Here is a 13,834-nt window from a genome sequence, read left to right on the forward strand (position 1 = left end):
TTGACCAACATTTTGAGTTTCGTTTATGTTTTTAGTTTTTAGTTTGATAACTATGCAGCTAATAGGGAGCGCGCAGCGCGACTGTATTTTGGTAAGACTGACATGCAGGGGTGGCTCGGCCTATTTTTTGCTGAAGGGCTGCGCCAAAGCTTAGCTGCGAACCCTTTTATTCTCGAAGAATCGAAAACGGACCAATCTTTTTACAAGTTGAATGTCGAATCTACCTAAATTGTCTTTCAATTTTTAACTTTGTCTTAATTTGTGTTCTAGGTTTGCAATAACATCACCTGTGAGGTATTCAGGAGGTGAAACCTGCGTGGACTAACAGCATTCTCCTTCTCTAACTCCTTTCTGTTATTTTTCCTTATTTATAATCTCCATTTTGACATTTACACTATTTTGCCATGGATAAAACCCCTATCAAAATCTACGAAGACAAACAGGTTGAAGTTTTAAAAACCCCTCTCTCCGGTATAAAAAGGCTAAATATAACTCCAGTCAATCAGCCGCTGTCCCCAAAAGATGTCAACGTTCAAACACCCGCCATTTTTAGACCAAAGAAACTTCAAATACCGGATATTTTCAGTCCGATTAGTAAGATTAAGAACCTCCAAACGCGTAAGAAATACACGATGAGTAATGACGAGAATTGTGAGAACTTTGCGACGGAAGGAAAGGATATCCCGTATGACGCAGTCACTTCCACACCGATATTACCCAAGAGGAACCGAAATTATCACTGTGTTCTGGTGCAAACACCAAAGACAAATAAGAACAAAATCGTTGAGAAAAGAACCAACGCTGGTATTGAGGAAAATGTCAAACGTACGGAAAGACCTGCGAGAGCAAACTTTGATATCTGCAATCTCCGACGAAACAACCTGAAAGAAAACTTTACGACCGAACTGAAAGCTGTGTTGCAAAGTAAAGCGTTAAAGTCTGAGAAAAGCAAGAAACAAACAGAAGAAAACCTCCTTCAAAATAACGTGCAACCGGAAAATCAATTGGACAACAAAGCTGAACATGGAAATAATAAAGAACCTTCTCCAAAGATCAAAATCGAAACCTCTAACAGTTTCGAAGAACTAAAAGCAAGGTTTGAGCGAGTAAAAATGAAGGCTGAAAATACAATTGACAAATCCTTGTGTGATAAAATTGCAAAGAAAAATGACAAGTTCACAACTTTTTGTATCAATAATAAACAAAAAGATTTAGAAACTAGTAGCCCACGTCGAGAGCAGGTGGTAGAGACCCCAAAAGACGACAAATCCAAACTAGTTGACAATCACCAGAATACTGGATGTACAAAAACAAGTAAACCATTTGTTCCACAAAGTAATGCAATGACTATATTGGAAAGTTCTGCACAAGAGACTGAATCAAAGACAAACTTCTACACTGCTTTGCCAGAATCCAACAAGAAAGCATTCCCTCCCTTTTCCACCAATGGAAGTGTAAAACCTTGTCAGTACATCCAAAAAGTTAACGACTTGAGTGGAATACAAAGTATACCACGAAGTACGGAAACGTCAACTGAGGTTAATACAGGACCAAAAAGTCCTGGGAGCAACAAAAAACCCGTGGACAAAATAACAAAGCAATATGCTTCAAAGATTCCTAAACTAAATATCGAAAGGTCTAACAAATTGGAAATACCTTCTGTTCTGATAAGAGATGAGGACATAGATAGAATAACGTACAAATTGAAATTGGGCAACGAAAATTCTTTGAACTCTGCGAGCAAAGAGAGAGCCGCATTTCGTCATCTCAGTCCACTTAAATTTAAGTCAGAACCTAAAAGTAATACTCACCCAAATAAAGGAAATGAAATTTCAAACCAATGTAAAAGTGCTACGAAAACAAAGCTTTTGTTTGAAAGTCCATTAGAAAAGAAAAGAAAGAAATACGATGCCCCTGTCAAAGACATAAAAGATGCTGTGATGAAGGATGATTCACCGAAAAACTCCAAGTTAATTCTCCGAAATAATAAGACCAAGTCGGAACCCAGGAAAATAACAAGTTCTGTAAAGATTACCAGGCAGAACAGATCGGAAGTTATAAAAACATCGGCATTGAACGAAGAACTCGGTCCAAATAACATTAGCAAAAGAAAATTGAGTTTCACTAGTAAAATCACGACTTCTGAAGTGAGTAAAATACCGAATGCCAATTTAAAATTGACATCACATAATTGTTCTACAAATATTTCGTCAACTCCAAGGAGCAGCTCAAAAATTAATGTTGATAAGAGCTATAAAGAATGTTCTCAATCCTCTAAAACAAAGAACACAAATTCTAAACATGAAAGTACAAAAGCACAGCTAGCTCCAAATACAATCAAATCTTCTAGTACTGAAGAAAGTCCATTAAACTCAACATTCCTCGTCCAAAGTTCCAATTCTCGTCATTGCTATTGCTCGATTCCGAAGAAAAGTACATCCTGTCCTCATAGTGGTATTGCAAAATACAACCTAGAATTTCGTAGTAAATCGGTAAAATCGTCCCTAGAAAAATTAGGCGACTGGTTCAAGTTTCGGAAAAAAAGTAAAACATTTTCTCCCAATAGAAAAAATAATCTCAAAAGATCATACTCTTTCATACACTTCAGTGTGAAAGGAAAGAAAAATGCCCCAAAATCCCTCCTCGACATTTATTCCTATTTGGATAAGGAATCTCCATGCTACTTCACAGATGAAGAATCCTCCCACTCCTATCCTTCTGCCAAATATCCTAAACATGTTTACAAAAAGAAGAAACGGCTGAGGAATCTGCTAAAGAATGAATATCTCCATCGGAAAAGTCTGGAAGAAGGAGAAGGACAAGTCCAGGAAGTTGAACAAAGCTATGAGAAATGCAAAAACAATGTCAAAGCCACCAGTGAAACAAATACAAAGACTGAAGTGCAAAACAGTAACAAGATTGAGAGCAGAACACATCCATTCACGCAAAACAGTGAACAATTAGACAGCATTGAACCATATCCTGAACACCCTGATGATAGATATGACATCCCATCTCACACAACAAACCAAGTGCCATTGGAGGCTGACATTGAGTATCACCAACCCCAACAGAGACAAAAACTCATCTCTGTTGACATTGAAAACGAATCTCTCAGCGACGAAAGTGATGACTGTGTTGTGTTCAATGACGAATACTTCAAGAGCACGCACAAAATCCTCAACAATGAAAAAGAGTTGCTGAGGATCTCCGAGAGTGTACATCTAGTGGAAAGTGAACTAGAGGACCTGTCCAAACTACACAAGGAAATCAAGGATGATCTGGTGATTCAGTGGACTTGTCAACAGCCGTTCAAAACGTCCTCGTCATCTGATGACATTTCTGAAGGAAATTGCCGCATCAAAGATGGCGCAGCTGTGGACGGTAGCATTCCGTTGAGAAATGCCGCGACTGCCGGAAAAGTCACCAAAGATGTAAGTGAAACAAGCCTCAATACCTCAATAGTGTCTCCAGATAAGTATGACAGCTATACCTATTACCTACAGGCTACAGGTAAAGGATAGGTTAAGATATAGTAGTTATTTTTTGGGGTTCGGGCAAGAAGTTAACATGGATAAGGCAAGATTAGAATGTTCCTATGGATAGGGCAAGAAAGAAACAAGATATGGATAGGGCAAGAAAGTTAACAATATTGTTGACACCAGATTAATGGAGCATTTTACGACCATAGTAACAATCTTGTACCTATTGACCCTGAACATTATTAGGTGTAAGGAGAAAATCATCAATTAAAAACTCCTAAAAAACACTCCCAATATGTGACACTTTTGTCTAAACACTCTAAACCCATTTTAGACTGAGAGGAAAGCGAAAAGGAACTTCGACCGAATGTCAAGAGTTGTCTTGCATCCAGAGAGAGAGAGAGAGGGAGAGAGAGAGAGTGAGAGAAAACAGGAAAACAATTTAGAAAAACAGTAGGCAACATTTTGGTTCTTTTGTGAGAGCAAAGTAATATTTTTGACGGAGTGCCTTTGTAGGTAGGTAGGTACCTACATCTAGGTACAGTTTCCTTTTGTTTTTCAAAGTCGAAAAAAAAAAGAACTCGGGGAAATTATTCAAATTTCCTCCCTTTTACAAAAAGTCGCTCAGGAAAGAAAAAAATTGTTCGCACCCATTAGTATTCAAATTTTTAATATCGATTTTCGTCACTTTCAGGCAAAAAAGTTCCCATCCCCTCGTTATGACAGATCTGAGAATGGCGAGAAAATTTTGTAACGAGATTAAAGGTGTTTGAACTTTCGTGTAGTTTTGAATTTGTTGATCGAAAGTTTTTCCAAACACCAGAGGTAAAAAATGCAAAGTAGAAAGTAGGATTGGGGACTGAAAACCCTGACAAAATTGCCAATTGGTTGGGTGATTGTTTTTAGGGAAGATAGATCACAGTTTCATTTCATAAGAGATCATCGCATTGTTTCCTTCAGAAAAAGTCCAATAAAAATTGATATTATTTCATTGTCAATTATTCTAAAGTTTGTCTTTAGGTCCAACGACTTGGTAAAAAAGGAAAAAGGATCCCCAATCAGAAGATCGATTTCACAGTACGATATTTACAATATCCGAAGAACTTTCAATGGTACCCGATACGGGATTTATGTGGAGAACAAAATTGTTTAAAAAATAGGTACACCTAGGTACTTCTTTATCATACAAATACAATCGTACCTACGTTTATACGTACCATCCAAAAATAAACCGTTAAAGACTCATTGACCAAAATTGTGTAGAAATACTTCTATGTATATCATACGAAAAAAGTGATCAGACCTAATTTTTTACGCAACATCAGACAGAAACCCCTAAAGACTCATCAAAGGACATCGACCCATTCAACAGTTTGACTAATGATGATGGTTGAATACCAGCCTAGTTAGCTTGGAGGGTAGCGTGTCTGCCTTGAAAGCGCTAGGTCGCGGGTTCGATTCCCGATTTAGATGAGGTTCATTCTTGGAGAGACTAGCTTTCTCTTATCCTGGTCTTTCTTCTCTCTTCGCTTTCGGGACGATAATACCTTTCAAGACATCCTGTATTTTCATTTGGTTAAAGTTGAACTTTCTAACGAATATTTTTGTCCTTTCCCTCTTTCTGCCCCTCCCTCCGCCCGTTTTCTCCATCTCTATATTTTCCCTTTTAATTTTCTTTCTGAATTGAATCGTTTTCATTGAAGTTGGAATGTTCAGATGTTTTTCAATTTTCTTTTGAATAAACATTTTCTTTAATCGATGCTTTTTGTTTTACAGCAGAAAGAAAGGAGCATGACTGAAACGTCTATTCAGATATAGGGTGTAGGTTTGTGATATCATTGAGAAAGAATTCTCGTTGGAAAAAACAATAATAAAATACCTAAGAATTAAAAAATAAAATAAAAACAGAAGGTAGGTACCTAGGTAATCTTGGGAAGAGCGAGGTTGACCTGAAGACCTAGAGAGGTAATTGAAATGTAGCCTGAGAACAAAGGCACGTGGAACAGGGAGAAAAAGGTCCACTAATATGATCGAAGGGAGAGAGGTTCAATTAATTTGCAATCAACGCCCATCGCTTCAAACATGAAAGAGGCGAGATTTTTATTTCAAAGTACAGATACCGGGAGAGGTTCAATTAATTTGCAATCAACACCCATCGCTTCAAACATGAAAGAGGCGAGATTTTTATTTCAAAGTACAGATACCGGTACCTACCAATAATAACCACTGCAGGGCTAACTACGCTCCCATACAGGAGATATTGAGTGTGGGGAATAAAACGAATTACCATTGTACCTCTCTGCTTAACCCCTTCTGTTCTGATGGATTTGTTTGGGATATGTGATATTTTTGGGACAATCACTAAAACTGTTTCTTTCTTTCGTAGATTTGTTGAAGCTTAACACATCCTTTAGGGCTGTTTGCCCCTACACCTAACCCTAGGAGTGGACTTTTTGTGTATGAAAAATAATTTCTTTCTTTCGCTAGAATTGCTAAACTTATGTGATATTTTTGGGACAATCACTAAAACTGTTTCTTTCTTTCGTAGATTTGTTGAAGCTTAACACATCCTTTAGGGCTGTTTGCCTCTGAGTGGACTTTTTGTGTATGAAATAATTTCTTTCGCTAGAATTGCTAAACTAAGAAGGGTTAATATGAACGTTTCTGTAGGGATGAAGTTCTCATTATCAATAGCATTCCAAATAGCAAATATCTACTACCTATTATCAAAACAAAACGAACATGGTAATAATGATGATGATGACAGGAAAATGTTCATTGAAACATTTGGAACTTCCATCATTCTATTTATTTCCCGTAGATAGACTAGCACTAGATAGTCGAAATTATTCAGATATAGGTAGACAGACTATGTAAACATGCATAAAATGCCGAATCTGTGTTTGCGTTAGTTCTATATGTTCCGTGAAAATATTTGCATACATGACCCGTGTTTTGAGTATGGTACAATTGGTAATTGGTTCTGTGAAAATGAAAACTTCTTGCCCAAATGGTCCCCACTGTCTTTATTTGCATACATGACCCGTGTTTTGAGTATGGTACAATTGGTAATTGGTTCTGTGAAAATGAAAACTTCTTGCCCAAATGGTCCCCATGGTCTCCACAACGAAGGGTTGAAAGCACTTGAAACAAATAACCTCTTTCTGTCAAACATGCATATTTCGTAATAAAATCACATGACTTACCTCCTTGATAGAACATGTTGCCATACGGGTCATCGCTGCCCAGCAAAGGCTTAGGGTACGTATTAGTAGCCCGGTACATATACTTCATTTTCTTATGATCCTTGTACATATTGGGGCCTTGACGAATGAGGAAATCGATGAAGTTCTGTCGCATGAGGGCCTGCTGATAGTCAGTCAGGGGGGTCTCCTCAGAATAGTAGTCGGAGAAGTAGGCTTTCGAACTGTCGCTGTAGTCTTTGTAGTCGTAGGCGTCCGCGGAACTGTCGTCATCGACCTGGCTTCCACCGTAGTAGTAGGGTCTGGAACAGAATGCAGGCGTTTGATAAAATTGGGGAGCCAGAATAGTAGTCGGAGAAGTAGGCTTTCGAACTGTCGCTGTAGTCTTTGTAGTCGTAGGCGTCCGCGGAACTGTCGTCATCGACCTGACTTCCACCGTAGTAGTAGGGTCTGGAACAGAATGCAGGCGTTTGATAAAATTGGGGACTACAATTAATATCACAAAAAAACTTATTACCAATTAAAATTAATTTAGAAAACTACTTTGAATAATAAATATATTTATTTAGATATTAAACTTTGGGGGATAAAATTTTTTTTAGGGGATAATTTTTTTGAAAAGAGGGAGAAAATTTGATACAATTTTAGCTTTTGTTCGCACTTTGAAGACCTCAATGACGAGAGTTCGACTAGAAATGACATGGGAGCGAGGGACGGCAAAGGTTTTTATACCCAACACCTACGCGAAACCATGAATGAACATCGCGCATCCCGTAACAGGATGCGGAGGGAATTTTCCACTGGGGAAAGGGAGGAGAGGGACATTTTGTCGACGACTAAAGACGGGGGTGTTAGAGAGGGATTTTTCACCAAAATCCAGCGGGCGGGATGGTTTGGAGGGAGAGAGCAAGGGAGGAAATGGAAGGGTGTGAGAGGGGGAGGATGGAAGGAGAGGGAGAGGGAAAGGAGGGATTTTTCATTTATTTCGTCGGAGGAGCATCCCATGCTGGGAGGGAAGATGTTTTAATATTCCCATATATTACACCATTTGGTGGCTAATATTATACTCCTTCACTTGACATACCAGGTATTAGTTGACAGAAATCTCCCCTCCTCTTCTTTCTCCTCCTCTCTTCTTTCTTCCCCTCTTCTCCTTCTTCCCTCCACCTCCTTTCGTCCTCAGGTTCAACTTGAGATTATGCAAGATATTTAACGCGTTCATTATAAGGAGTTCGTTCTCACCTCAAAGGACTCTCTCCCTCTCCCTCTCGCTCTCTTTCTCCTAATTTTCCCCACCCACATCGCACCTGAAGGTTAAGGAGGACAATCATTTTGACTTCCATCTAGGAAATACATGATTGAATACATTTACATTCACACCTAACAATATCGTGGCCTGTCAGCATAGGTGGTTCTTGCCTAAATTTTTGGGGGGGCTTGATTTTGAAGGTACACCTTCAAAATAAATTTTGATTTAGCTTTATGTAAAAAATCTGGTGTGAACATCACACAACTTTCCTTATTCTATTGAATGATGCTTATTTGAGTATTATTTTACCCTAACTTTTACCATATCTCTAACCGTTTAGTCGGTATAGCTGAAAACCGCCAAAAAACGGTCGAAATCCGTCCAAAAGCGGTCAAAATACACCCAAGCGCAGCACCTATCTTAACTAAACGTTTTGTGTTGCATCCTTGTCACATTTGTGAACTACATACCAAATTTCAAGTCTCTAGCTAGACTTTTACCATATCTCTAACCGTTTAGTCGGTATAGCTGAAAACCGCCAAAAAACGGTCGAAATCCGTCCAAAAGCGGTCAAAATACCCCCAAGCGCAGCACCTATCTTAACTAAACGTTTTGTGTTGCATCCTTGTCACATTTGTGAACCACATACCAAATTTCAAGTCTCTAGCTCATACCGTTCCCGAGATATTGTTAAACATTACTTTCCTTCCTATAGGATAAGGAAAGTAACTAGACCGAAAACCGCCAAAAAGCGGTAAAATGCCACCACAATTCGGATACCAGCATTGTGGACGGGATTCAACTTTTTGAGAATATAGTCTTTAGCCGAGCCGTAGATTACACACCCATAATCAAAAATAGGCAACACATAAGATTTATAGAAATTGTTCTGAGCCCGGTGGTTGTTCTATCTTCTAGGATAAAAGAAAATATTGCCACAGTTCAGTTTTTTGGCTGGGATAGGCATGCAATAGTGGGGGTAGGTAATGTTCGCAAATCCACAAACCCATTATATTGAGGACAGAATTCCAAACCTCATCTGGGATTGAACCCACAATCTTTTGTTTACCAGCCCGGTTAGGTTAAGCACTACAACACCAAGGAAGGTACATACATTTCAAGTAATGTACCTAGCTATTACCTAAATGAAATCATGTAAAGTATGTCAACATCCAATTTAATGAGCGTGTAACAGTAATTATACTACGCTCGCTGTCCTGACACAAACATGAACTTCCAGGAATCTGTACCTTCTATTACATTCAGGTATTTCCCGGAAAACAGTGAAACTGCTAAGTATAATGAAGGTAGGTTGGAAGTAGCAATAACACACTACAGACTTGCAGCCTTTCCATTAGTGTACATTTAATTTTAATGTAGGCCGTCTGTCATGCCATTAGGACCAGTACACTCGAAGGTAGGTGGGTTAGGTAGGTCACAAAAAGTATTGGGATACCTATAGAATATACCTCGTTATAGATTGATAATAATGTTTCCACCAATGCCTACTTCCCAAGTACCTATACGTAACATAATCTCACGACTATTAAGTGGATATTATTACAACTTATTATCGCACTTTTAAAAGTTAGTTAGCTTAGTTGGTAGTGCGTCTGCCTTGTAAGCGCTAGGCCGCGGGTTCGATTCCCGCCCGGGGCGGATTTTATCCTGATGGGATAATGTTCGTTCTCGGAACGGCTGGCTTTCTCCTATCCTGTCTTGCTTCTCTCTTCGATTTCGGGACGTTAAGACCATAGCAGTTACAGTTCCCTCTGTCAAACCTCTTAAAAAAATCTGAAAGCTATTAATCTGTACCACTTAATTTAATCCACCCGAGTCGGCGCGAACGACCTGCTCAACACCTAGAGTTAAAGCGCCTTACCGGAAAAAAAACCTCTTAAAAAAATAAAAGGAAAATACGACTAAATTGTGAATCTAGGTACCTTGAGGTACCTAGATTTACAATGGAGGACAGTTGCTAAGTACTTCTTACACTTAATAAATCAACAATAATTAACGTTCCGTTATTCCGTTAACTTTAAGGACCTGTACCTAGTACAGTTGCTAAGGCATCGGATTTAAAAAACATGAGGTAAGTACCTGTTTTGTCTGCAGGCCTCGTGTAATCCAACCATTAAAGAAATAACTACGCCTTCACAAATGTCTCCAAACAGCCAACTTTTGCCTTCGAAACGTTTTATGACTTCCATCTTCTAATGAACGTAAACATAGATACATACGACCGAAACATTTCTTATTTTATGCTGAGCACAGGGTAAACCCGCAGAAGACGAAGCAAAATATAGCAGGAAATATGAAAAGTTAAGTACCTATTCATCTGTCTAAAATGTGTGCAAAGTTTGTGTAGCTTCTGCAGCAGCAGAGGTTCTCAAATCTGCGTTTAAAACGATCATAAAGTTTCTTTCTTTCATTATTTTCTTTCTTTCATTGTTTCCTTCCCTTCAATCTTTCGTCCTTCCTTTCTTTCCTTCCGTCTTTTTCTTGCCTTATTTCTCTTTATCTTTTTTTTCTTCCTCTATTTTTTTTTCACAAATTCACAAGAGTAAACAAAATGTTTAAACTTTAAATGTGGGGGCAAAATGATTTACGAAAAAGCTCCTCCTGATTTTCTAGGTAGGTACCTAAGACCTATCTAGAGGTCAGAGGTAGGGTGTAAAGTGTTTTTAGTCCGTCCTTCCTTTATTATTACAATAGTAATAAAAAGGTATAAGGGACGGACTATAAAATGCGTTTCTGTTGTAAATAAAGTCACTTGTAAGTATACCTGTGAGTTGGACACAACAGAACTCCTGCCCTACATGTACAGGGCTCTAGGCTGGTTCCTGAGGTTTTCCTATCTGTTCCAACACCTAGTCCATTATCTTGAATCAATTAGGAAGCACTTGGTCTGATAAGGTGACAGGTATATTCATAGAAAATAGGGGTTAAATTGGTCAAATAAAAGTTCAGTAGACGTGAAATTTCACGGAGAATAGTACTATAACACTCACTTACCTTAAAAATCCGGAAAACAAGGAGGAAAAACCAATTTTTCAAACGTGAAAATTTTCTTATGGGAAAACACCGGCACGCAGATGTAAACAAATGTTTGTTTACTCTACGCACTTGACGCCATCTTGTTTTCTGACATCATCACTGAAGGGGTCTATAAAACACAAGGCAAAAAAAATCCAAATCGCTGTCGAAAATTTTGTTTCACAGATTTCCCCCAGACAGTTTTTAGCCCCGGAAAAGTCCAGTTCTGTGGGCAACACCATCCTGTACGAAACCGTGCTGTCTATCATGGACATCAAGAGCGAAAGTGGACTCCGAGTAAGTAGCGAAAGGCTAAGTGTATTTTCCTTTGGGGAAACGTTTGGAATCTCGGCTTTCGAGCTTTATGAAAAAGTATTAATCAAAACCAAAATAAATATCAAATTCTTTGTGGTAAAGCAGAGCTTTTTCACAACTTTTGTGAATATCACAGCATTATTACTTGACGCCTCTTTTGCAATCAATTTCCCATATTTCCGTAATCTTTTCACACTGGTAATGCCACTAGTCGCTACTCGATTAAAGCAGTTCCACCATCTAGGATGGTTACTGGTTATTAATTTCGGGGTACACTCAGCCTTGCGAGGAGAATAAACGAGGTGGTTGACCTCCTAGTGAAAAAAATAGGGTACTAGTTCAGAAACCCATCATGGTAATTATGCAGAAGTCACGTCCGTGGAAAAGAAAAGCTCCTTTTTGTATTTAACCTAACCCTATAATAACACTAATCACTGCTCTAATTGTGAAAAATCCTTCTTGCGTTTAACCTAACCCTATAATAACCAGGGTCACTGCTCGTTTGTGCCAGTTCCTTTGGTAGCTTCTGCACAAGTACCGCCATCACGACAGTGAAAAATTGCTACCACAAATGAGCAGTGACCAGTGTTATTTTAGGATTAGGTTAAACACAAAAAGGAGCTTTCACAAATGAGCAGTGACCAGTGTTATTAGAGTGTTCAGTTAAACACAAAAAAGGAGCTTTCTTTTTCCGTTGTCGTGATGTCGTGGCTTCTGAATAATTACCAAAAATGGGAGCCTTAAAAACCTGATAAAAACATCTAATGAGGAAAAAAATTGAAGAGAAATTATCTAAATTGTCTACTTGTCTTGAACAACGTATACGCGGCAGTAACAATTACATCATTCATATTGATCATGGTAGTAAATAACGATCTTCACCAAACTTAATTGAGATACCATCATATGAGTACTAACCTAATTTCCAAGGTGATGATTAACTGCTAAAACTTGTACGTTTGTTTTGATGGCAAATTCACAAGGAAATCCACTTTGGGTGTTAACACATCAGTGCACTACTCGGAAACTAACTAGGGTGGACCAAAACCAAATTTTTTACACCTTACATCTCTTCAATTGCCCCTCTAAGCCAACACAAATGACACCAATAGATATGTGGCTGGAACCAATTGAAGTGGCTGAACACCTGGGCCTACCAGTAACAGATGGGGATGGAAGAACCTGATGGGACTTTGGCTACTACAACAACAACACCAACACCAAAACCAAACTTTTAATTTGGTTAATTTTTAGATGGTTTTATCCTGTGGGATCTCTGTTGGACTAAAAAGTAGAATGGAGCGGGAAACATAGCGCATAGAGCATCGATTAAGTAGAGGAAAATGACGATAGAGGGGAACGGCGAAATCAAACCCCACAGAGCTTAGAGCAAAGAGCTGTATGCTCTTTTCATTCGGCTCTACTGTTTTGAGCCTAGCCTTTTTGTTTGTACCTAGGTAGTTATAATTACCTATGCCTAATGCCTAATATGGGTCAAATTTGGTAACTCTTGAGAGTTTTAAGCTATTGATGGCAAATTCACAAGGAAATCCACTTTGGGTGTTAACACATCAGTGCACTACTCGGAAACTAACTAGGGTGGACCAAAACCAAATCTTTAATTTGGTTAATAAATTTTTAGATGGTTTTATCCTGTGGGATCTCTGTTGGACTAAAAAGTAGAATGGAGCATGGAGCGGGAAACATAGCGCATAGAGCATCGATTTATTAGAGGAAAATGACGATAGAGGGGAACGGCGAAATCAAACCCCACAGAGCTTAGAGCAAAGAGCTGTATGCTCTTTTCATTCGGCTCTACTGTTTTGAGCCTAGCCTTTTTGTTTGTACCTAGGTAATTATAATTACCTATGCCTAATGCCTAATATGGGTCAAATTTGGTAACTCTTGAGAGTTTTAAGCTAGGTACTTTTACTGGGCCGACAGGCTGACCGTTTTGAAACTTGGCGCATTTGGTATGTAGTATGTACCTACACACCTATTTGGTATGTAGTATGTACCTACACACCTATCTTGAAAAATGTAGGTAACGACCTACCCATTTTTTATTTATTTTATTATTATTATTATTATTTTAATTAAATAGGCAAACTTTTCTCGCTAATTTTGGCCACCTTTGGCTCCATAGGGAATTCTTAGGGATTACGTTTTTTTTTCCTTCTTCCTCCTCTTCCTCTTTTTTCCCGACATACAGTTTACTGAACTTTACCTGCTAGTATAGGCTAAGCACCTTTTTCAGCAGAATATTATATGTGGTAGCGGTAGTCTGGACGTGCGAGTAGATTCCCGATTGCCTTTTTTACAATACCAGATAATCCACATATTATATCTTTTCTGTCAAATGTTACCTCACTTCTGTCAGCGCTACACATCTAGTGCTTGGCTATGGGATTTACTGTTAAGACTTGGCTAGATTTGGTTTTGTTTGTGAATTAATTAAAATCTAGATTTCTTTAGAGCTTTTAAAGGTCTTTTTACCAGGAACACGAAAATGGTGGTGCAAATTTTGTCCAGAAAACCATAAAGCCAAA

The 13,834-nt window shown here is 38.5% G+C and overlaps 1 protein-coding gene across 1 annotated transcript in view; it reads left to right on the top strand.

Annotated features, from left to right (window-relative positions):
• The first annotated feature begins 275 nt into the window (after positions 1-275).
• LOC103516600 (E3 ubiquitin-protein ligase RBBP6-like) overlaps positions 276-13,834 on the top strand; it is a 39,539-nt gene continuing 25,980 nt past the window's right edge. The window contains exon 1 of the mRNA XM_026828942.1: positions 276-2,934. Within this exon, the coding sequence (XP_026684743.1) occupies positions 405-2,934 (2,530 nt within the window). The 5' untranslated portion in view covers positions 276-404. The remainder of the gene's footprint in view (positions 2,935-13,834) is intronic.

This window comes from Diaphorina citri, unplaced genomic scaffold (genome assembly GCF_000475195.1).
Source record: "Diaphorina citri unplaced genomic scaffold, Diaci psyllid genome assembly version 1.1 scaffold1612, whole genome shotgun sequence".
In the NCBI taxonomy this organism is placed as follows: domain Eukaryota; kingdom Metazoa; phylum Arthropoda; class Insecta; order Hemiptera; family Psyllidae; genus Diaphorina; species Diaphorina citri.